Source organism: Diceros bicornis, chromosome 2, assembly GCF_020826845.1.
Source record: "Diceros bicornis minor isolate mBicDic1 chromosome 2, mDicBic1.mat.cur, whole genome shotgun sequence".
Taxonomy (NCBI): Eukaryota; Metazoa; Chordata; class Mammalia; order Perissodactyla; family Rhinocerotidae; genus Diceros; species Diceros bicornis.
The window spans coordinates 48,180,695-48,201,727 of NC_080741.1; the positions used below are offsets into that span (position 1 = coordinate 48,180,695).

Here is a 21,033-nt window from a genome sequence, read left to right on the forward strand (position 1 = left end):
TTTTGTAATCAGTTTAAGTGCCATTAAAAAAAAATGAAAGCTGATTCTGGAGCACTATATGTGGGTCCTTCCTACTGTTAGCCTACAGGGCATGTTCCGACCACTCCCTTACAGCACGCCCACTTTACAGATGATAAAACCCAAGCCTCAGGCGCAGGCCCTTTCCCTATGCCCCAGCACTAGTAATACAGCAAAAACCATCAGCCCCTACTCTGGGGAGCCTCCTGGCAGAATTAATTCCAGGAGGCCCTGCCCTCCTACCCACCCCCAACCCCCAGGGCCACCCAGAAAAGAGAACAGAGCCAGCTCATGTTTGCACAAATTTAATCCTTGCTATTCTGGTCCCAATTCCAGAGCCCTTCTAGGCCACACTTCCCTTCTCCTGATCACCCAAGGCCTAGTCATCTACCACATCCCTCCCCACTGGGACGCCAAAACAGGACACAGTCTCCCACGGGCCACTCTTTCCCCACCTTGATTCTTGTTGAATACGGACCCATGACCTTGGTCTAACTTTGATCTGGCCCCATTCAGCAGAGGCAAAGCAGGAAGAAGAAGGGAGAGGGGAGATCAAGGGCCCATCTGGAGCAGTAGCAGCCAGGAGAGGAGTGGGAGCCAGGCGGAGGTGCGGGGGCCTGAGAGAGCCCCATGGCTTATTTGTGTCTTGATCCATTTGCTGTACTTGGTGACGCGGGTGTACACGCCTGGATTCCGTAATCTGGCGCAGGCTTTCTCCCAGGATAACACCCCAGCCAGAATCCATCTGCCCTCCACTTCGCAAGCCAGTGGGCCCCCAGAATCCCCCTAGGCAAAGAGAGAGGAGTGATGGAGGCTCTGGACTCACCTGGGATGCAGGGGAGCCAGGGGCCCAGAATGCCCCCTCCGAGTTCTGCTTGGAAGATTCTTTCAATCCTTGAGGATCTCACTACCTGGGCCACCCTTCAGCTTCTCAGTTGGAGAACCCAACCCAGAATATCAGGGAAAATCAAAGTCATAGGAGAAGGAAGACGGGAGCAGAGCATTGCCGGGTGATGGTGACAAAGAGGGAGACCAAGCAAAACCCTCCCCAGGGAACTGTCCCCCGACCTGAGAGTCATTCCCAACAGAAGAAGGATAGCGGCCAGAACCTCCCAGAAACTCACATTGCACAAGTTTTCTCCATAATTGGTGGCACAGATCATGTCCCCCAGGACAAGGGGGACAACGCGGGGGATGAAGGACATCTTGCGATAAATCTGGTCACACCTCTTGTTGTCCATGATAAACACCTCAGCCTCCTGCAGCTCTGGGGTCAGCGTGGAGTTGACTGTGGAGGAGCCCAGCGGGGTGAGAACTGACTCCTCACTCCACTCAGCCTTGGCCTCTTCCCCGTGTCTTGTCACCTCCATCCTTGAGACTCAGTGAAGCCACGCCCCTTCACACCTCCCTGCCCTCCTTCACTTGATCCTTCCCTCTGCAGTGTGGACCACGTCTGCCAAGTCCCTCACCGTCTCAGGCTCTGTTTCAGGATCCCTCTTTCTGGGATACTTTTGCTTCTGAATCAAGTAGGCCACAATCCAAGTTTCAAGGCGAAACTTACATATTGAGACCCTAGCCACGTACTGCTTGTCTCCAGCCTCTGTGCTTTGCACTGGCTGTGCCCTCTGCCACCTGACTAACACTCGCTCCTTCTTCAGGCATCTCAGTCAGAACCCTCTGCTCAGAGCTCAACCCAGATCCCTCCTGGCTTGACCTCAAGATCACCTGACAAAATCTTTGCCTCTTTCCTTGTCAGCCTGCACCCCCGCCCACACTCAGTTATGAGTCCCCTGCAGACAGGGCATGTATTCTCAATGCCAAGGGTTTACCATGTGGCAGATGCTCGAAATTTGTCAAGTGAACAAATGAGTGAGTGAGTGAATTTATGAGTCCCTGACTCTGAGCTTCTGTAAGAGGCAAATGATCACACCCAGCCCAGGCACTGCTATGCCTGAATAAGGAGCCCACAGCAAGCACAATGGTGTAAACCATGAAAATGGCTCCCACATGAGCAGCAGTCCTAACACATCCAAAGAACCAGGGGACAGAGGTAACGGCCACAAGCTTCCTGAGAGGCACCATGAGAGGGTCCAGCAGGCAAGGCCCCTGAAGGAAAGAACATCACCCTCAGTGGTACCACACCCCACCTCCCATCCCATCCTGCTCACCTGAGAAGCGCTGTTTAACCTGGCCCCAGCCGGTCACCCAACACTGTGTCCCAACCTTCAGGTTGTAGTTGGGCTCTGGGAGGCAGACCGGCTGCACGTACTTGCTGACGATGGCAGGAGTGTGAAGCTGGAGAAGGGCAATATCGCCCATGATGAAGGTCCGGCCCCAGTACTTGGGGTGCATAATGATGTCCTTCACAGGGATCGAGAGAGCCTGCTTGGGGTCCGTGGGCTTCAGCTTGGAGGTACCAAGAATCACTGAGTACTCTTTGGTGCTACAGGAGACACAGAGCCCCACCTGGTAGATGTCAGGTTCCCAGGCAACACTATGCTCCTACCTCCACGAGGACCTTTTCCCTTAGCAGAAGTCCTGCCTGATTTGCTCGCTCACTCCATCTTGCTAATCCGGCCTAGGGGTCCTCAGGAGCAGAGATATGACTGCCTCCTCATTCACTATTCAAGGTGATTCAAGGTGGCCTGGTCTATGTGTTGTGCATGCGGCTGTGTAGGTGTTGGTATACAGGAATGTTCTCATGTGTGTGAGAGGTGGGGGTATACACTGGGTTTCCTGTGGCCCTGCCTAGGATACAGTCTTTTTGCTTGGGGCTCCTGCCCCAGCTCAGGCCCTGACCCACTGTGAGATCCTGTGCATGACTCTTCCCTGTTCTGGACATCTCTTCCCACCCCTCCCCCAACACCCCCGCTCCCACGCTGTTTCAAAGAGGAAACGAGGAGGCTAGGCTGGGCCCATTGCAGCCCTGGCTCTCCAGGCCCTGGACACGGGGCCACACTCACCCTTGGATGCAGTGGGCAGCAGTCACCACCCAGCTGAGGTCAATGAGGGACCCTCCACACACGTGCTCATTTTCCATCCGGAGGCTCACCTCCCAGGGCCAATGGCGGGTCACACTCAAATTCTCCGACCACCAGGGTTTGGCACAAACTGCAGGAACAAGTGTGCAGGGAGACACAGGTGTCACATAGAGGAGGATAAGAATGACGGAGAACAAGATGCCCCCGGGGGCAATTTGCACAAGGCTGTAAACTCAGGGTCTTGGTCCCACTTCAAAGAGGGGGAGACTGAGGGTGAGAGAAGGGCAGTGGCCTACTCAAAAGCACTGAGCTAGACAGAAAACGACAATGACCGAAATAAAAAGCATCAAGACAGAGACATACAGACATCACAGGAGGACAGAGAGAGATACTGAGACACACAGGGAGCAATTAGTACAGAACCCCAAACCAAGGGAGAAGCACAGGAGGAGCCCCAGGACAAGAAATGCATTTCCTTGTTTCTGGGGTAAATCCCTACACCACGTTCCTGAAAGGCTATAATGCTTGCTGCATCTCTTAGATACAAAAGGCCTCTGTCCTCACACTGCTCAGAGTCAAGAAAAGCTCCAGACAGCTGTGTCAGAAGTCTTTACACAGAACATTCAAGAAAGAGGCCCAGCATGGAGGCCACAGAGGCCCCCCACTCACAGCTGAGACACTCTTAGTTTGCACGTAGTTCCAACAATCAAATTGTACTACTGTATGAATGAACATAGATGTAGAAATTATAAATAAAATATTAGCCAAGATTATATTTTTAAAAAATAATGCACCATGATCATGTAGAGATTGTCCCAGGAGTGCAAGGGTGGTCCCACAATGGAAGAGCTCTCAGTGTATTCTCCACATAAACCATTCTTTTTCCCTAAAGAGAGAAAGATCATGTGCCTTTCACAATAGACACAGAAAGAGGCATCTGAAAAATTCAACACATATTTATGACTTAAAAAAAACACACTTTTGACTCAGCAAATTAGGAATAGAAAGGAAATCCTTAACTTTATAAAAGTTATATGCCACAAACCTACAGCAAACATCATCTAACCTTAAGGAACAGGCAAAAAGAATCTATACTGTGAGAAGCCAGGAATAACGGTACTTTGTGGTGGGAGGGCAGAGGAAGTAAGAGAGAGCACATAAGGGAGTGTTGGTACTACGTGTTGGTCCTGATCTACTTTCTGACCTGGGTGGTGACTGAACCAGTGTGTTCACTGTGTGATAATTTCTTGAGCTGGACACTTATAATTTGTGTACTTTCCTGTGTGTATATAATACTTCAACAACTTATTTTTGAAATCAGTAATATTTCTCTACCTCAGCACAACCAACTAGAAAATATATTCAAAAATAAGATACATTTTCAATAGCAAAAGTTTATAAAGTACCAAGGAATTAACTTATCCAACACTATGCAAGATTTCTGTGGTAATATATTTAAAACTCTAATAAAGGACACTGAAAATGATCGCCATAAATGGAGAGACACCCCTTGCTCTTAAAATGAACAAGTAAATATTTCAGATGTAATTTTTCCCAGAATTAATCTATAACATCACTTTCCAAGTTACAATTTTTAAGAAATTTGATAAACTTACTCTAAAACTGAAATAGAAAAACAAAAGCCCACAAATTTTTCAGTGTTTGAAAAAGCAGAGCAAAGAAGGGACACTTGTCCTAGCAGATATTAAAACACACGTCAAAGCCATAATAACAAAAAGTGTGGTATTGATGAAGACAGACAAACAGACCAATGGAAAAGAACAGAGAGCTTGAGACTGCCCCATGGAATACAGGAATTTAATGTAAACAAAGGAGCCACCACAATCAGCAAGAAAAGGATGGATTGTTGAGTAGATGGTGCTGGGGAAACTGGCTCACTATAAAAGAAAAAGAAAACTGGATTCCTTTGTAGGAACACTTGAAGACCTAAACATGAAAGGTAAAACTGTAAAGTTAACAGTAGACCATGTGAGGTGGGGTGGGAAAGGACTGCTTAAGCAAAACCTCAAAACACAAACCATAAAGCATTAAGCTGATTAACTTGACATCAAGATCAAGGATTTTTGACCCGAGGAACAAAGTTAACAGACAGATAACAGATTGGGGGGCAATATTTGCAATATCTAAAATCAATACAAGACTTTTATTAGGAAAATACAAGGAACTCTAGGAAATCAACAAGAAAAAAGAACAATAGACAATACGCGAAGGATAAGGACAGATAACTTATTAGGAGAGGAAACTGGAGAGGCCAACAGCACATTGGGACATGTTCAAATGCATTAATAATGAGAAAAATGTCAATTAAATCAAGAAGTCTTTTTTTTTACCTATTAGATTGGCAAAAAATAAAAGGTTGGATTGGGCCCGGCCCTGTGGCTTAGTGGTTAAGTGCGCGCGCTCCGCTGCTGGCGGCCCGGGGTTCGGATCCCGGGCGCGCACAGCTTCTCCGGCCATGCTGAGGCCGCGTCCCACATACAGCAGCTAGAAGGATGTGCAACTATGACATACAACTATCTACTGGGGCTTTGGGGGAAAAATAAATAAATAAATAAAATTAAAAAAAAAAAAAAAAAGGCTGGATTGGTAAAAGGTGGATCATGCCAAGGGTTGGTAGGTACATAGCAATATATACACCTTCACAAACTGCTGGTAGGAATGCAGAGGGCTGACCAAAGTGGAATACGGACAGTAGATAAAAGTATGGCATCAATGTAAAGTTTTTAAGTTGATAAGTATACTGGGGTTATCCAAGAGAATATTCTTAGAAAATACACACCAAAGTATTACCGATAAAGACCCATGCTATACATTACCCTCAACTGATTCTGAAAAAATTGTGTGTGTGTATGCGTGTGTCCCTCATACTATTTGTATTTTTGCAATGTTCTGTAAGTTTAAAATTATTTCCAAATAAAATGTTTTTTTAAATGGGGCTGAATGAAAAGAGGAGGAAACAGATCTAGAGCACATACCATTTACATAAGTTAAAAATACATGCACACAAAACCACAATGTAGATTTTTACAGGAATACGCACAAACAAAAAGATACACATTGAACACATAAGACATGTTGGGAGGAGGGGGAAGAGGGTACAGGAGTGTGGCATGGACACAAGCAGGAATAACTAACTTAATCAACCAAACAATCCATAACAAATCAGGGTGGATCTGTGACAATGGAAGCCCATGAACAAGCAGGAGCAACCCAACCCTCCACCCCTGAGGCCTAAGGAAAAAGACAGGAAGACCCCAGAAGAGCTGGGCTCTGAAGACACTGCCACAGGGCCCCGGAGGCTCCACTTGCAACTGAAGAGTTTAGAGCCCAAAAGGTTTCTGTGTGGAAGAGTCTGCATCAGCTTCCTGGACATGTCCTCTGATGGGATGCAGTCTGGGCTGAATTCAAAGAGGCTCTGCATTCCCACACGAGGCCCAGATACTCTTTCCTCTGCACTTTTGGGTCTGTATGTCCTGGCAGCCACAGGCTGTTCTTTAGAAAGCAGGTCCTTTAGACTAAATTCCTGCTCCCTACAGACCCAGAAACTCTACCTATGTGACCCTCTTCAGAACATACCCTCCCAGGAGCTGAGGTTCTCCTGAAGCAGAGGCTCACCCTACCCACCTGGTTTGGTGTTGGTTTCTTTGTAACCTGAAGGAGAAAAGGGGGACAGAGATGAAGCGAGAGGTCGTGACAGGATGACAGTGAAAAAGTGTATTTTTCATTAAGTAGTTCATTCATTCATTCACCAAATATTTCCTAATCTCCCACTCGGTTCCCAGCCTGGAGCCCAAGGCTAAGGGAACAAAGGTGTATCAGACACATACTGCTGTATTTGCCCTTGAGGAACAAGCTGTCCAGCAGGGGAGACAGAAGTAAACACACAATCACCTGGGTGAGATCAATGCATGGACAAGGCCACAGATATCAGGTAAGCCCAGAAGAAGTGGTGGACAGAGAGGCTTCTGGGAAGAGGGGTTACTGTTTCAGGTCTTAAAGATAAGAAGGTAAAACAGAAATGAAAAGTGACAATGACATTCCTTACAAAAGAAACACCATGGTGCATGTCAGAGACTCCAGAGGTTAAAGGTCAAGGCCTGTGACAGCAAGAAACCATGGCAGGGGAGGAAAGTCAAGGGTCAATCCCAGAGGCCTCATAAGCCAGCCAAGAAGCCTGGGTGAGACTGTCTGGGAGGAGGGAGGCCAATGGAGGTGTGACATGGTCAGGCTTGTCTTGTGAAGGCAGCATGGAGAATAGACAGGAAGGCGACAAGACTGAAGGCAATTAGATCCCACCAGAGGCTCTGCAGAACCCAGGCAAGAAATGAGGAGGCCTGAATGAGGAAGAGGCAGTGAGAACAGAGATGGTAAGCTGGACGTGGAACTTAGGGAGAAGGCTAATTCTAGGATGATGCCCGTTTCTGATTTTAGAGAAGAGTGGCTGCTATCTACTAAGTTAGAGAACCCAGTTGGTAGGAAGATGAGGGCCTCAACTTTGGACCCCAAGGAGTTGAGATGTTTCTAGGTCTTTCAGGTGGACATGTCCAGTAGGTGGCTGCACATCCAGACACGTTGTTTTGCGAGGCAGCCTCACATGAATGGCAGCTCAATGACCACAGCAAGTGAGTCCACCCAGAGAGCAGTGAAGAGGGAACCCAGACAGCACCTTAGGGAACACCAATACATCAGGGATGAACACAGCATGGGTGGCCCAGGAGGGACACAGAGGAGCAAGGGAGTTTCCCTGAGGTAGAGGAAAATCAGGAGGCATTGCCTGAGAGAAGCCAAGGGGCTAGAGAAAAGGAAAAAGGGGGGAATAGTAGAAAGGTCAAGGATAGTAAAGGCAGAGACATGCCAGGAATGGGCTAAGGATTAAGTGCAAAGTGAGGAAACACTGGAAGGAAGCATGAAGTGAAAAAGTGAAAATTCTTATGTTGAGAAATCCGGCAGTGAGGACGAGGCAGTGAGGGAGAAGAAACACAGAAAATAGAAAGAGAGAGGATAAGGATCTAGAAGAGAGGATGATGGAGGGAGAATAGCACAGGGAGGGCCCACAGTCCAGAGCACCAGTGAGCAGGTTGACCTTGAAGAGGAGGCATGTCTCTGCTTCCTAAAGAAATGGGTGAGGATGGTGAGAAGTCAGGTTTGGAGGGGCCCCTGGGGGCTGGAGGGAGTCAAAGGAGACAGCATCTGAGGGCCTGCCTCTTCTGAGCCAACGAAGCAGCTGCTAGTGAGGCACAGTGGCTTGGAATAGAGGGTCTGGGAAGAAGGTGAACTTGGAATATTCGTTTAAGTGGGTGGACACCCCGAATTTGTCCCCCAGAGCCCATGCCGGAGTGGGGTCTCCAGGGGTGCCGAGCTCCCTGGGAAGATCAGAGGGCCTGGGGTGGAGGGTAGAGTGGGAGAGGCCTGACGATGCTGTCAAGAGGGTGGTTCGGGTCTCAGCCCCGACGTCCACACTGACAGGGGAAGGAAGCGGCTGACGGGCGAGGAGAAAAGGTAGGGCTTCTCCCCACTGCAGGTCCCAGGAGGCTGCAGGACAGGTGGCGCCTGAGGGAGGAGGCCAGAGGGCAGGAGTTTGGGATCCCGGAAACAGCCCTGGCGAGATCCTGGGAGGGGGCAGAGGAGAGGCGATCGTGGGGTGGTGGGTCACAGAGCCCCAAATGGCCAAATAGCCATTCCCGGGGGCCAGCCCCTGCCTCGAGTGCCAGGTGGAGAAGGGCGGTGGGGAGGAAGGACGGGGAAAAGCCCCGGAGAAGGCGCCGCCTCACCTGCGTCCAGCAGCGGCAGCAGTGGCGGCAGCAGCAGCAGCAGTAGCAGCAGGAGGCGGCGGCTCAGGCCCCAGGGCCTCAACGCTCCAGGCCCAGCGCCGAAGCTGCACAGCGAGGCGGACATGAGGCCCCGCTCCACACAGCGGTGGCCGAGGCAACTCCCACAAGCCCCGGCCCGTGATGGCGCACGTCGAGGGAGGGCCCCTCTAGCACACGTCGGAGCCTCCAACACCCGACGGTGCCTCCAGCACGTGACGACGTCCTGACACGTGATGGCGCCCTGGACACGCCCCTGCACGTACTGGCGCATCTCGTGCACCCCCACCTCGTGCCTCTTACTTGAAGATGACCTCAGAGCCCTTGATCTGTGACTGCCTCCTTGGTGGCCAGCCCCATGAAAGCACCCCCAAGTGCCTTAAGTTGGTGCCACTGCCCCCAGAAGAGGGCTGGTGAAGGCACACCAGAATCCAGGTGATAGCATCTTGTCGTCCAGCCTCTGACCACACCCTCATCCCCTGGGCTTGGTGCATTGGGGAGTTTCACAATTTATATTGATTTGAGAATCCAAACAGATGTAGAAAGCACAGGAAAAGAACAAGAAGGCTAGGGAACTGAGAGCGATGTCTTTGAGAAGGTGACATTTGAGCTGGACCGAACACTTGAACTGGAGTGCTGGAGGAGTCCTGAGAAGGGAAAGTCCTCCTCTTCCACAGACCACCCACTAAATGATAGCAACTGAAAGAGATGGTGGCATATGCTACCCCTTGGGCTTTCACAGGGCGTTTTTGCAGAAGGCTGCTTTCAGTCTGCTGGGGGTGACAGAGACTGGGAGATGACCACCAAGATTCCTGCTTCTCTTGTCTAGTATGGAGGGGTCCACCCCTGGGGACCACATTCCCCAGCCTGGCATCTAAGGGGGTCCACATGGTGAGTTCACACCAATAGGAGGTAAGTAGAGGTGGTCAAGAGAATGTTGCCTTCTCTACTCGTGTTAATGCAGGGCAGCAGTGGTTCTCAAAGTCTAGTCCCCAGAGCAGCAGCAGCAGAATCACCTGGGAACTTGTTAGAGATGACATTGTCAGGCTGCACCCCAGACCTACAGGATTGAAAACTCGGGGAGTGGAACCAGTGATCTGTATTTTAACAAGCTCTCCAGGAAATTCTGATGCAGATAAAGCGTGAACCACAGGGCTGAGGGGAGCCATAAGATGGAGAAAAGCTACCTGCGGACCAAGAACACCTGATTGGGATTTTATAAGGACAAGAAGGCAAATTTATTTTGTTAACCCATGAATATTCAGTGGCTTCTTAAAGTGCTGGTTCCATACTTATTAATAGACTGGGTTTGATGTAAGCTCACAGTCTCTGAACCCCAGCCTTCCTCGGGCAACACATGGGACTGACACAGCCCTCTGAAGTCCACGGATATCTGGGAGCTACAACATTGACCCTTGGAAAGCCAGGGAATGGGAGATTGGGGAGGAGTTGATCAACAGCTAGTCAGAGAGACTCTGGGACACTCAGCCCTGGAATGAGGGTAAAGAACTGGTGACTAGTATAGTGAATATCTGTGCCCTCCTCCGCGTGGGAGAGCAGATCTATGGTAACAAAGTGGGGATGAGAAGTTAGTAGAAGCAGTGGAAGAGGAGGAATATTTCTCATGCCCCAACTTCATTCTTGCTCCCAGTTCAGTCTCTCTTGATTCTCTATTCTGAGCTGCAGATGCTGTTAGGTTAGGCTACAAAGCTCCCAGCAGACACGCTGATACCATAACAGGAGTACAGGGAGCAGGACACCGCTGGCTGAAACCATCCCTAGGACTCACATCTGAGCAGGTGGGGACTCACTTCTCCCTCCAGGACTTAACAAGAACTATGAATAGTTCCTTACCTAAATGGGAAACTAGTGCTCTACAGAGGATGTTATATGCAACCCCACAACCTCGAGGAGAGCAGAGTTTCAGAACACACAAGAACACGTTCCAAACGTTTACTCAGTTGACATCTGAAATCTCTGCACTCCTTAATGCCTCAGCACAACTTGGGGTAAATGTGGATGTGGCCACTAGGGCACCAAGGAAGGGGGTTCCAAGACTGAGTTGCCCCAGGAGGGCTTGTATGGCAGAGACAGGCCACTCACAGGTGGATCCACACTGGGTTGCAGGGGAAATTCTCCCAGCCCCACACGATCGAGTCAGACGTGGAGATCCCGGGCCTCACACCTCAGTAGGGACACAGCGACTCCTCCTTCACTCTCTGAATGACCACCAAGCTGACTGGGTTGACAAAGTGTCAGGTGGAGCTGTGCAACCACAACTGGGGCTAATGCTGTCTCACGGTTGCCGTCTCTTTGGTAGATGCTCTCGAAGATGTCACTGAAGCCTCATGCTCCACCTGGCAGGTCAGCTGGCCCTCTAGCTGGAGTAGTTTCCCTCCTCCTTCCCTGCAGGCAGAGCACATCCAAGGCAGAGGCAAGGCCGAGGCAGGTGACCAGAGCACCAGGCTGGGACATTTTCAGGACGCCAGTCGTGCTGCCACTCTCTGTTTTGTGGATCTCCACAGGGTCAGTGGATCCCAACCGGAACTTGAGGAAAGGGCATTGAGTGGGAGTGGGAGGTCGGAGGAGAGGCCTAGTGCGAGACTCAGAAACATGGGGGGACTGGGCCAGGGTGATCACGGGGTCGCCAGGATGCCCAGGGGCAGCACCAGACACAGGAGTAGGATGAAGAAGCCTGTTGAGTCCCGAGAAGAAGCCTGATTGATTTGATCAATGACCCACTTCTTGTAGAAACTAACTTCTGTATAAACTGCAGGATTTCGTTTGCCACCACAGCCAATGCCCCAGCTCACAATCCCCACCTGGAACCACGTGTCATTAAATTCACAGACCAGGGGGCCTCCAGAATCTCCCTGGAGAAAGAAAGAAACAAACCACAGGAATGGAAGAGGATTAACATCAGAACAGGCTGATTGTACTGCAAGGCGCTGGGGAGATGGGCACACGTGGGTCTTCCCCAGGCATCACCAGGCCCAGGTTTCTGTGACTGAGATTTGAGAGTTGAACACTTTAACATCCTCTGAGAAATACTGCTCCTTCCCAGGTGCTCAGGGATGCACACAAGATACAAAGCCCGTAGGCCCCGGTACAGCAGTACTGCTGGTAATATACTGAAATTCTCTCTAACGCCCCCTATTCCTCCACTGCTGCTGACCCCTTCCCCGTGATCCTCTACAAACCTCCCGTGACCCAGCGACTAAAGGGGTATCTCCTGGCACAGCGAGCAGCCTCCAGAGCCCTGCTCCAGCCCTGATGCCACTGTCTGTTCTGACTGTCCAGACCTAAGCCTCCACAACTGCAAAATATTCTGAACATCACCCCTGGATAGGGGATCCCGAAATCTTCACCTCTAACCTGAAATTTCTCCTTGCTTCCAAACCCACCATCCACTCATCAGTTCTCCCTCTCTTCAAACTCTCACAGTTAACCTCTACCCCCACCTCCAGCAGAACTCTCCATGTCCTTTCCCAGGCTTACCCTCGTGGCCCCACCACCAACCAGCTCAGTCAGAGTCCTCCTCAACCTCTCCCTCACCCCCACCCTCACATACAGTCAGTCACCAAGGACTGATGATGCAACCTCAAACACACCTCCTTCACCCACCCCACTGCCCCAGGTCCCAGTCAGAACTCAACATCATTGCCTAGATGATGCAAACAAACTCCTGGCCTATAGTCCTGCCTGGACAGTATCTAGAAACTTGGCACAGCACTCCAGGCACACATATTCTCACTCCAACCCCATTCTCTGGCCATATTTGCCACCTCATTGCTCCAGACCTGTAAAACGCACCCTAAATGTGACAGGTTCCCTCATACCTCTGAGCCACTGTACATGCTGCTCCCTCTCCCCACTATGCTGTTCCCTCTCTCCACTATGCTGTTCTCCTCTTTCTAAGAAATCCAAATACTCTACCTCTAAGACCCTGCTCACATGCCCCCCTCCTCAGGAAGGCAGCTCGGTGCAGAGTGAAGACTGTGGGCCCAGGAGTCCTGCAGACCCTCACAGGGGGACCTTGAACTCGCGTCTGTGGCCCTCAGCACATGTGTGTAACAGGTCCGATGTCTGTGCTGCAAGGCTGTGAGGTGGGTTCTCTGCGCTAATGTGGGTAAACGCTCACACTGGCACAGTCAGTGCCCTGATTAAAGGGACTTATTAGCATTACCCGCCCCCAACTTCCCCAGACTTTTTTTGCACCCCCCGGCAGCAAGGGCTGCTCCTTTTTGAAGGAACAGGCCAGGCCAGCTCGGGGAACGCTGAGGGGTTCTCCCCATGAATCTCCTGAGTCAAGGGGCGAAAGGAAGAGGTGGCAAATAGCCCTGCCACTTGGGAATGAGGAAGCTTTGAGGGGACACCTCAATGCAGAGGTAGCAAGGGACCCATGAACTGACCCGGCAGGGGCCTTTCCCTTCTTCTTGATGGCCACAGATCATCCCTTTTCTCACTAGGTTGGGATGTACTGCTATCTTTGTCCGGATCACCTCATTACACTCCTTGTAGTGAAGAAGGATTTGCTCAGTCTCTTGAAGTTCTGGCGCTGGTGCTGAAACTAGAGAGAGACAACTTACGAGTGAGAGGATCTGCATGAGTGGGACAGGACAGGAGCCCCCAAACCACTGCACGTCTGGACCAGTGCCTTCACACTCTGCCGCTCGCTCAGAGAAAGGCAGGGCAGTGGGTACTGTCCCCTTTGACACAGGAGAAAACTGAGGCTGAAAGTTGACATGGGCAGAGGAGGAGATAAAAAGTAAAGCCAAGACAGGATAAGGAAGAACAGATCAGGACAGGAAGAGGCGAGGCCTTACCATCCTGAAATCAAAAACAAGCGTCTGTCACTCCAAGTATCAATAGTACCAGTGATAGGTATCCTGTGCACAGTAGAATCACAGACTTTCAGACAGGGAGTGCCCCAGAGGTACCAATACAGCCTCTGCCCAGAGATAGGAGGCCCCACAGTCTCATCAACAGGGTTCCTCTGGCTTGGCCTACAGTCCTGGGCACAAGAAGCTCCCTACCCACCTGGGTAGGGTGGTACCTTCTCTGCAGGTACTTGCAGAGAAGGACAGCTCTGATTAGCAGACAGCTCATCACCCTGGAGCTGAAATCCACCCTGGAAGGAACCTACCATACCTGGTACCCAACCCCCAGGTCCTAACATACCAATAGTAATTCTTAATGCAGTTCAATTACTTTCTAGCAGCATCTTCTCCACCTCCTCCCTTGCCACCTGTTAGAGAATCAGCCTCCCTGTCCCTCCCTTTAGCCTGCAGGCCAACCCCAGGGCACCAGGCTGCTCCCCGCTCAGCTTTCTGTCTGCTAGTCTCACCGTTTTCTGCCAGTCGGCCCCATCCAGTCACCCAGCACTCTACCCGAGTTTTCTCTTGGAAAGCCTCTCCAAAGAGGCACACAGGCTGGATGAATGAGGAATAGTTCACAGGGAAGGCCAGCAGAACAAGGGCAATGTCATGACTCAAAGTTCTAGTTTCAAAACGCTGATGGGAAACGATGTCTCGAACTGGAACCACCAGAGTCTTTCTGGAATTAGGACCTAACACGGTGTCTCCCAGCTTCACCATATATTCCTCATGGCTGTGGGAAGAGGACATGGCCCTCACAGAGATCCTGGAGGGTCTACACTCCCCTTCCACAACTTCCAGGTTCTTCCCAGCCTGGTCCTGTGGCAGCCATCAGCCACTTCCCTCCCTTCAAACCACATCCCCTCCCAGGACCCTTAAGCACTTTAGCTAGTGCTTCTCCAAGTGAGGCCCTAGGACCACAAGCAGCAGCACCTGGGAACTTGGTAGAAACTCAAGTTCTCAGGTCTCACTCCAGACTGAATAAAAACTAGGGGGCTGTGACCCCTTTTTCAGATGAGGAAGAGGAAGCTCTGGGAGGGAAACAGGATTGGCTCCAGGTCCTACAGCCTGACCATGGGCCCAAGCCCAGAGCCTGTAACACTCACCCAAGTATGCAGTGGGCCGCGGTCAGCACCCACTGCCGGGCAATGAGGGAGCCTCCACATCTGTGTTGATCGCGGATCTGCAGGCTCACCTGCCAAGGCCACTTCCCCTCCTGGGCTGGCATTCCACCAACTATCCTCATACTCCGATGGCCACATCCTGGTCGGCTCAGTCAAGAGAGGGGACTGGAGGTGAAACTGCTGCCCCCACTCCCTGCCCACCACCACTAGGGCAGAGCCAGGTTTCCTCTCAAACCCTCCAGGACAGAGTGGGACCCTTCAACCTCCCCGGGGAGTGTTCCCCTTTAGCCTCCCAGGCAGGCCTGGACCTACAGACCTGTACAGATGCAGTACCTAGAGGGGAGAACGGTCCAGACGGAGTGGCCGGGTGGGATTCCAAGGCTTCTCCCACTGTGGGTTCTGGAATCTTCAGGGATTTCAGGTGCCCTGGAGGTGAGAGGACCTCTGGACTTGCAGGGGTCACTGCGGAATCCTCCTTGGGCCCGGAACCCTCACCTGGGGAAGATGAGAAACCAGCGAGAACAGGAGCTGGCCTGAGCACAGCCCATCCCCCACTCGCCCACCCGGGGCCTCTTCCCAAGGCACCCTCCCCATGTCCCACCCCCCACGTGAGCAGCCTAGCCCAGCCTCGCCCCCTCCCAGCCCAACCGGGCCTCACTGAGCCGGGGCTGAAGGAGCAGGAGCCAGACCAGGAGGCCCAGCGAGCCGTCGCCACCGCCACTGGCGCCGCCCGCGGACGCCATGGGCATGCCGTCTCGGCCCTCTCGCGGCGCCCCCTCGCGGGGGCTCCCGGCCCTGCCCTCGTGTTGGCGGAAACCCTGGGCAGGGGCAGAATTCTAAAGCTGCTCCTCCAAGATTCCCAACTCTTGGTCATTCAACCAAAAACTAATCTAGGTAGTGCTCTTAAGGCCTTTGAAGATGTAATTCATTCTATGACCTTAAAATAAGGACATTCTGGATTATACATCTTGGCATAATTTAATCACTGGAGCCCTTAAAAGTAGAAGGAAATACAATCTATCCCATGGAAGATAAAAAGAAAAACAAAAAGAAAGCGTGATAAATAGAAAATACAAAACAAAACGGTAGTTTTGAGTCCAAATATAATAGCAGTTGCAATAAGTGTGAATGGATTGAACACACCAGACAAAAGAAGGACTTTCAAATTGGAGAAAAAGATAAGGTCCACAAATATACTATCTAAAGAGACAAAGAGATATAGATACATTGGAAATAAAGGGATAATAAACGAAATACCAGGCAAAACTGATGCAAAAGAAAGGTGGGATAGCAACTTTGCTATTAGGTCAGAGCATTTAAGGCAAGGATTATATAAGTGACAGATGGACTTATATACAGAAAGAATGAAAAAATGATCAAGAAGATGCCACGATAAGCCTTTAACAGATAAAGCAACATGTGACCAACTTATGGGAAATTGGAGCTTTTGATACACTTCTCTTAAGAAGCTGATATTATGGGGGCCGGGGCTGGCCCAGTGGCGCAAGCAGTTACATGAGCGCACTCCGCTGCAGCGGCCTGAGGTTCGCTGGTTTGGATCTCAGGCGCACACTGACGTCCCGCTTGTCAAGCCAGGCTGTGGCCGTGTGTTATATAAAGTAGAGGAAGATGGGCATGGATGTTAGCCCAGGGCCAGTCTTCCTCAGCAAAAAGAGGAGGCTTGGCAGATGTTAGCTTAGGGCTGATCTTCCTCGCAAAAAAACAAATAAATAAATAAATAAATAGGAAAAAAAGAAGCTGACATTATGGAGGCAAAATTACGCAAAAATATAGAATATTTGACTACCACAACTGATAATCTTGACCTCATAGCAATATGATGAATTTTACAACTACCAACAGAGAACACTCATTCTTACTGAGCACATGGGGAACATTCAGAAACAAGACCACACTGGGCCGGCCCCGTGGCTTAGCGATTGGGTGCGTGCACTCTGCTGCTGGCAGCCCGGGTTCGGATCCCAGGCGCGCACCGACGCACCACTTCTCCGGCCATGCTGAGGCCGCATCCCACATACAGCAGCTAGAGGGATGTGCAGCTATGACATGCAACTATCTCCTGGGACTTTGGGGGGAAAAAATAAATAAATAAAATCTTTTAAAAAAAAAGCAGGGCTGTCAGCCTTCAAAAAAAAAAAAGAAACAAGACCACAAAGGAAGACCAATAAACTCAAGGAATCAATGTTGTACAGATTCCATTCTTAAGCCACACATCAATAATATTAACATCAACTTTTTAAAAAATCTCATATTTCTGAAACAAAACCAACACCCTAGTAAATGGTCTTCCTATTAAAAAGGAAATCGCAAGGGAAATAATGAATATTTAGAGATCAGCGCCAAGGAAAGCACTTCACATGAAATCGTCGGTGATACAGCTAGAGAAGTCCTAGAAAGTAATTTATAGCTTTGATTATATAGGAAAATAAAGAAAACTGATACAAATGAGCTAAATATTCAACTCAAAAAGCGAAAAATATCAGTGGAGTAAACTCAAAGAAAGGGTTTGGGAGAAGTCAGGAAATAACCGGAAATAGGAGCAGAAATCAAAATAGAGAAAAAAGAACAGAATTAACACAATCGGAATTTTGATCTTTAAAAAGTTTAATAAGAGACAACATTCTAGCTAGGTTGAATAAGAGAAAAGAAAGAAAGCAAATACAGCATGAAAAGGGGAAGAAACTTAAAGATATGACAGAGGTTTTTTTAATTATAAAAGAATATTATTAAATGCGAATGCTGACTTCTCCTTCTGGCCAAGATACACTAATAGGGATGGCCTTTCCCACTAGAAACAACCAAAAATGGACAAAACTATGACAGACAGTTTTTAAGACACTGGACACTAGGCCATAAAGAACAGGATGGCTGATAGATGGAAACCAAATGGGGTGAGCCCTATGATTGCCTCAGCTTCCTGCCTTGAGAGATAGTTTCCAGGCTGCAGTGCAGAGAGGGAGAACCTAGGCAGAACCCAGCAGGCGCCCTGAGGTGAGCAGGTAAAGCTCCAAGGCCAGGGACACGGAAGCAGCTCTGTGGACAGAATACGGGACTGCGGGGAGTAGCACAGAGAGAGGACTCGGAGATCTGCAGAGGCTCCCCCTTCAGTATTCCACTGAGTACTGCACAGTGCATGTGTGTGAGGAAACTTCCTGAAGCTAGAGAAATAACCACTTGAAAGGACTAGAAGGAACAATGCCTGGTACTCACACTAGGCCTGGAATAGTGCCTGTTTGCATCAGCCAGAAGGAAAACTCAAGATTCATGGGGCCCTAGGTAGCGTATTCAGGAAGGTCTTGCCTCAGCAATGGGGAATAATAGTCCCTAGACTGAGAATTGCTCCAGTCTTGCCTAACAAATCTTAAAAGCAAGACCCGAAAATATCAATTTCCATGCCATTTAACTGCATCTCAAAATAAAACTCAAGAATATTCCTAGGAAAATATCAAACACTCAGGTAAAAGTCACATTGTCTGGTATCCAATCAAAGAATACTCAGCATTTAAGGAGCATGAAAATACAACCCATGATGAGGAGAATAACCAATCAATCAAAACCAACCCAGAACTGACACAGATGTCAAACACATAAGCATGAATATTAAAACAGCTACTACAACGGTATATGCATTCAAAAGTTAAGTAGAGGTAGTAAAGATGTAAAAAGACTCAAATCAAACTTCTAAATATAAAAACTACCATGTGCAAGATGAAAAAATACATGGACTGATGGGATTAACAATATATTAAACATTGCAGAAGAGATTAGTGAACTTAATGACATGACAATAAAAAAATATCCAAAATGAAACATGGAGAGAAAAGAGAGTATAAAAAACATAGAGCATTGTGAGCTGTGGCCTAATGTACGTATCACTGGAGTTTCAAAAGGAGAGTTGCAGGGCAGGGGAGACAAAAATATTTAAAGAAATAGTAGCTAAACATTCTCCAAATTTGATAAAAACTATAAGCTCAGAGATCCAAATGCTCAACAAGTATCAGACAAAGAAACATGAAGAAAACCAGACCAAAGCACAACCTAATCAAATTGCTCAAAATCAATGATAAAGTAAGTAAGAGGAACAAAGGTGACAGACTTCTCACCAGAAACAGTGCAAGCAATGTTTTCCGCTGAGGTCAGACAAGATGACACTCTGCCTTCTAGTTTCAGCTCTCAAATTGTAAACAAATGTCCTATTCCTAGTCTATTTAACGCCATATTTTTTGCATTTTTGTGTTTTTTGTTGGTGATTTTACTGTTTAAAATGCCCCCCAAGCAAATTGCTGAAGTGCTATCTTGTGTTCCTAAGCCTCCGGGCTGTGATGTGCATTGCAGGGAAAAAATACGTGTTAGGTAAGCTTCATACAGGCGTGAATTATGCTGCTGTTGTCCATGAGTTCAAGGAGAATGAATCAACATAGTGTATTAATTAAGGAGTCTTGAACCAGAAACAAACATATAATAAGTTTGCATATTGATCGCTTGATGAAAATGTTGTGATCAGAGGTTCCCGGCAATCTAATCCTGTATTTCCCTAAGGAGCAGTTGTTCAGTATTTGCTAATTCAGTGCTCATGGCTACCTCATAGAACATAACAACCTTGAAAAACTGTTGTTTGGGGCCACTGGGTTGCGGGGAGTTTGTTACACAGCAATAGATAAGTGAAACACTTATTGAAACTCAAGTTGTCCCGTCTTGGCCAAGCCAAGTGTCTTAGATAGGGTTCCCTTGAAACAGACTCTGAGATAGAATTGTATGCAAGGATCTGTTGAGGAGTACTCTTGCGAGATATGCCTGTGTGGGAGCAAGTGAGGCAGAACTGGGCAATGGGAGAAGCTGAGCTACAATGCAGTTGTAACTGAGGTCTCAGGTGATCCTACAAGAAGCCCTTTCCAGTTGTCCCAAATTGAGGCAAGGAGGCTGGGCCTTCATGTCCCTGCAGGCTAGTCATCAGCTGTGGACTACCCCCTGTGAAGGGACATAATCATGAGTGAACCAGTCTCTGCAGCTGAGTGCAGTTTTTGTGAGGGGTGCAACTGTGAGTCAGTATTTTCAGAAGCTGGGGAACAGGTGTGATTTCTCTGCAAGCGGGATTTAGCAGGAACACCACATGTCACTATAGGGTACCTCTTCCAGTTGGTTCCTGAGTCCTTTTGCTATGATCCTAGTAATGTGGATAGCTTCCTTGCTATCTGGTATGACATGAAATTTCAGGCTCGTTTTATACATTTCCTGTCCTGGAAACTTTTCAAGCCATTTCTCCAAGAAGCCCTGGTTGTTTTGGGTGGGATACCATATTTCAAGACCACAATCTAGGCATAGGAATGCTCATTGCTATATGTCACTTGCTTCTTATGACTAGAAACCCCCAGCATTGTTTGTTTCCTTTTTCTTTAAAGTCCAATATTTTGAGTAGAACTCATTGCCTGCCTCTCAGCCTTCTCTTCTCCCTGTTTTATCTATCTCTTTCAAAGGATGGTTCTACTCAGCCAGCAATTCCCTGACCTAAAGGTCATCCTAATGCCCACCTCTTCTTTCCACCTGCAATCTACATCTTATTTGTGGCCCCAGCTCAGTGCCTGATTTACAAAAGGTACTCCATAAATATTTATTGGAAAGAGTAAACATGGCTACCATTTATTTGACAGTTGGTGTTCTGCTCTCTGAGAGGCCATGCCTAGCTTTTCTGGTAGCCAGAGGCTACGTATGTAACTAAGCTGCTTGAATTGAATTCCTTTTCCCCGACAACAAGAAACATACTCTAATATCAGCATACCAAAGGGCACCCCATCTGGGGCCATGAACTTCCCAGAGCCTGGGACTTTTCCTACAGCAAGGGCTGTAACTCTTGCCTACTCCAGTGGTGGTTTTCCCTCTTTGCCAAGTCAACCTGGAAAGGTAAAGGGGGACGGAGCAATGAGCCATGAGGGCACTGAGAGAAAGGAGTAAGGCGACAGAGGAGATGTGGATAGTCATTTATCCATTCATTCACTCGTTCACCAAGTACTTCCTGAAGTCTTTCTCTCTTCTAAGCCTGGAGCTGGAGGGTGGAAGATAGAGAATGATTACACCGAGTCCTCCGGCCTTGAGGAACAAAATGTCACCCAGTGGAAACATGAGCGAGGAACGGCACAGGACTACGTGAGTCAGGGGAGCCCAGAAGAAAGCGCGTTACGCAGCCCAG

General features: G+C 48.9%; 2 protein-coding genes across 2 annotated transcripts; both read right to left on the bottom strand.

The window, feature by feature from the left end:
• Positions 1 to 291: 291 nt before the first annotated feature.
• On the bottom strand, positions 292 to 8,968 carry LOC131410995 (putative serine protease 45). The gene is made up of 5 exons (XM_058549627.1): positions 8,792 to 8,968; positions 2,982 to 3,129; positions 2,187 to 2,461; positions 1,143 to 1,306; positions 292 to 804 (listed from the first exon to the last, which is right to left on the bottom strand). Exons 1-5 carry the CDS (start codon positions 8,913 to 8,915, stop codon positions 571 to 573), a joined length of 945 nt encoding a protein of 314 aa, XP_058405610.1. The 5' UTR covers positions 8,916 to 8,968; the 3' UTR covers positions 292 to 570.
• Positions 8,969 to 10,771: 1,803 nt separating this feature from the next.
• LOC131421014 (serine protease 44-like) lies at positions 10,772 to 15,577 on the bottom strand. Its single transcript, XM_058567526.1, has 6 exons — positions 15,487 to 15,577; positions 15,162 to 15,323; positions 14,811 to 14,967; positions 14,175 to 14,437; positions 13,228 to 13,397; positions 10,772 to 11,700 (listed from the first exon to the last, which is right to left on the bottom strand). Exons 1-6 carry the CDS (start codon positions 15,575 to 15,577, stop codon positions 11,464 to 11,466), a joined length of 1,080 nt encoding a protein of 359 aa, XP_058423509.1. The 3' UTR covers positions 10,772 to 11,463.
• Between the last annotated feature and the right edge of the window lie 5,456 nt (positions 15,578 to 21,033).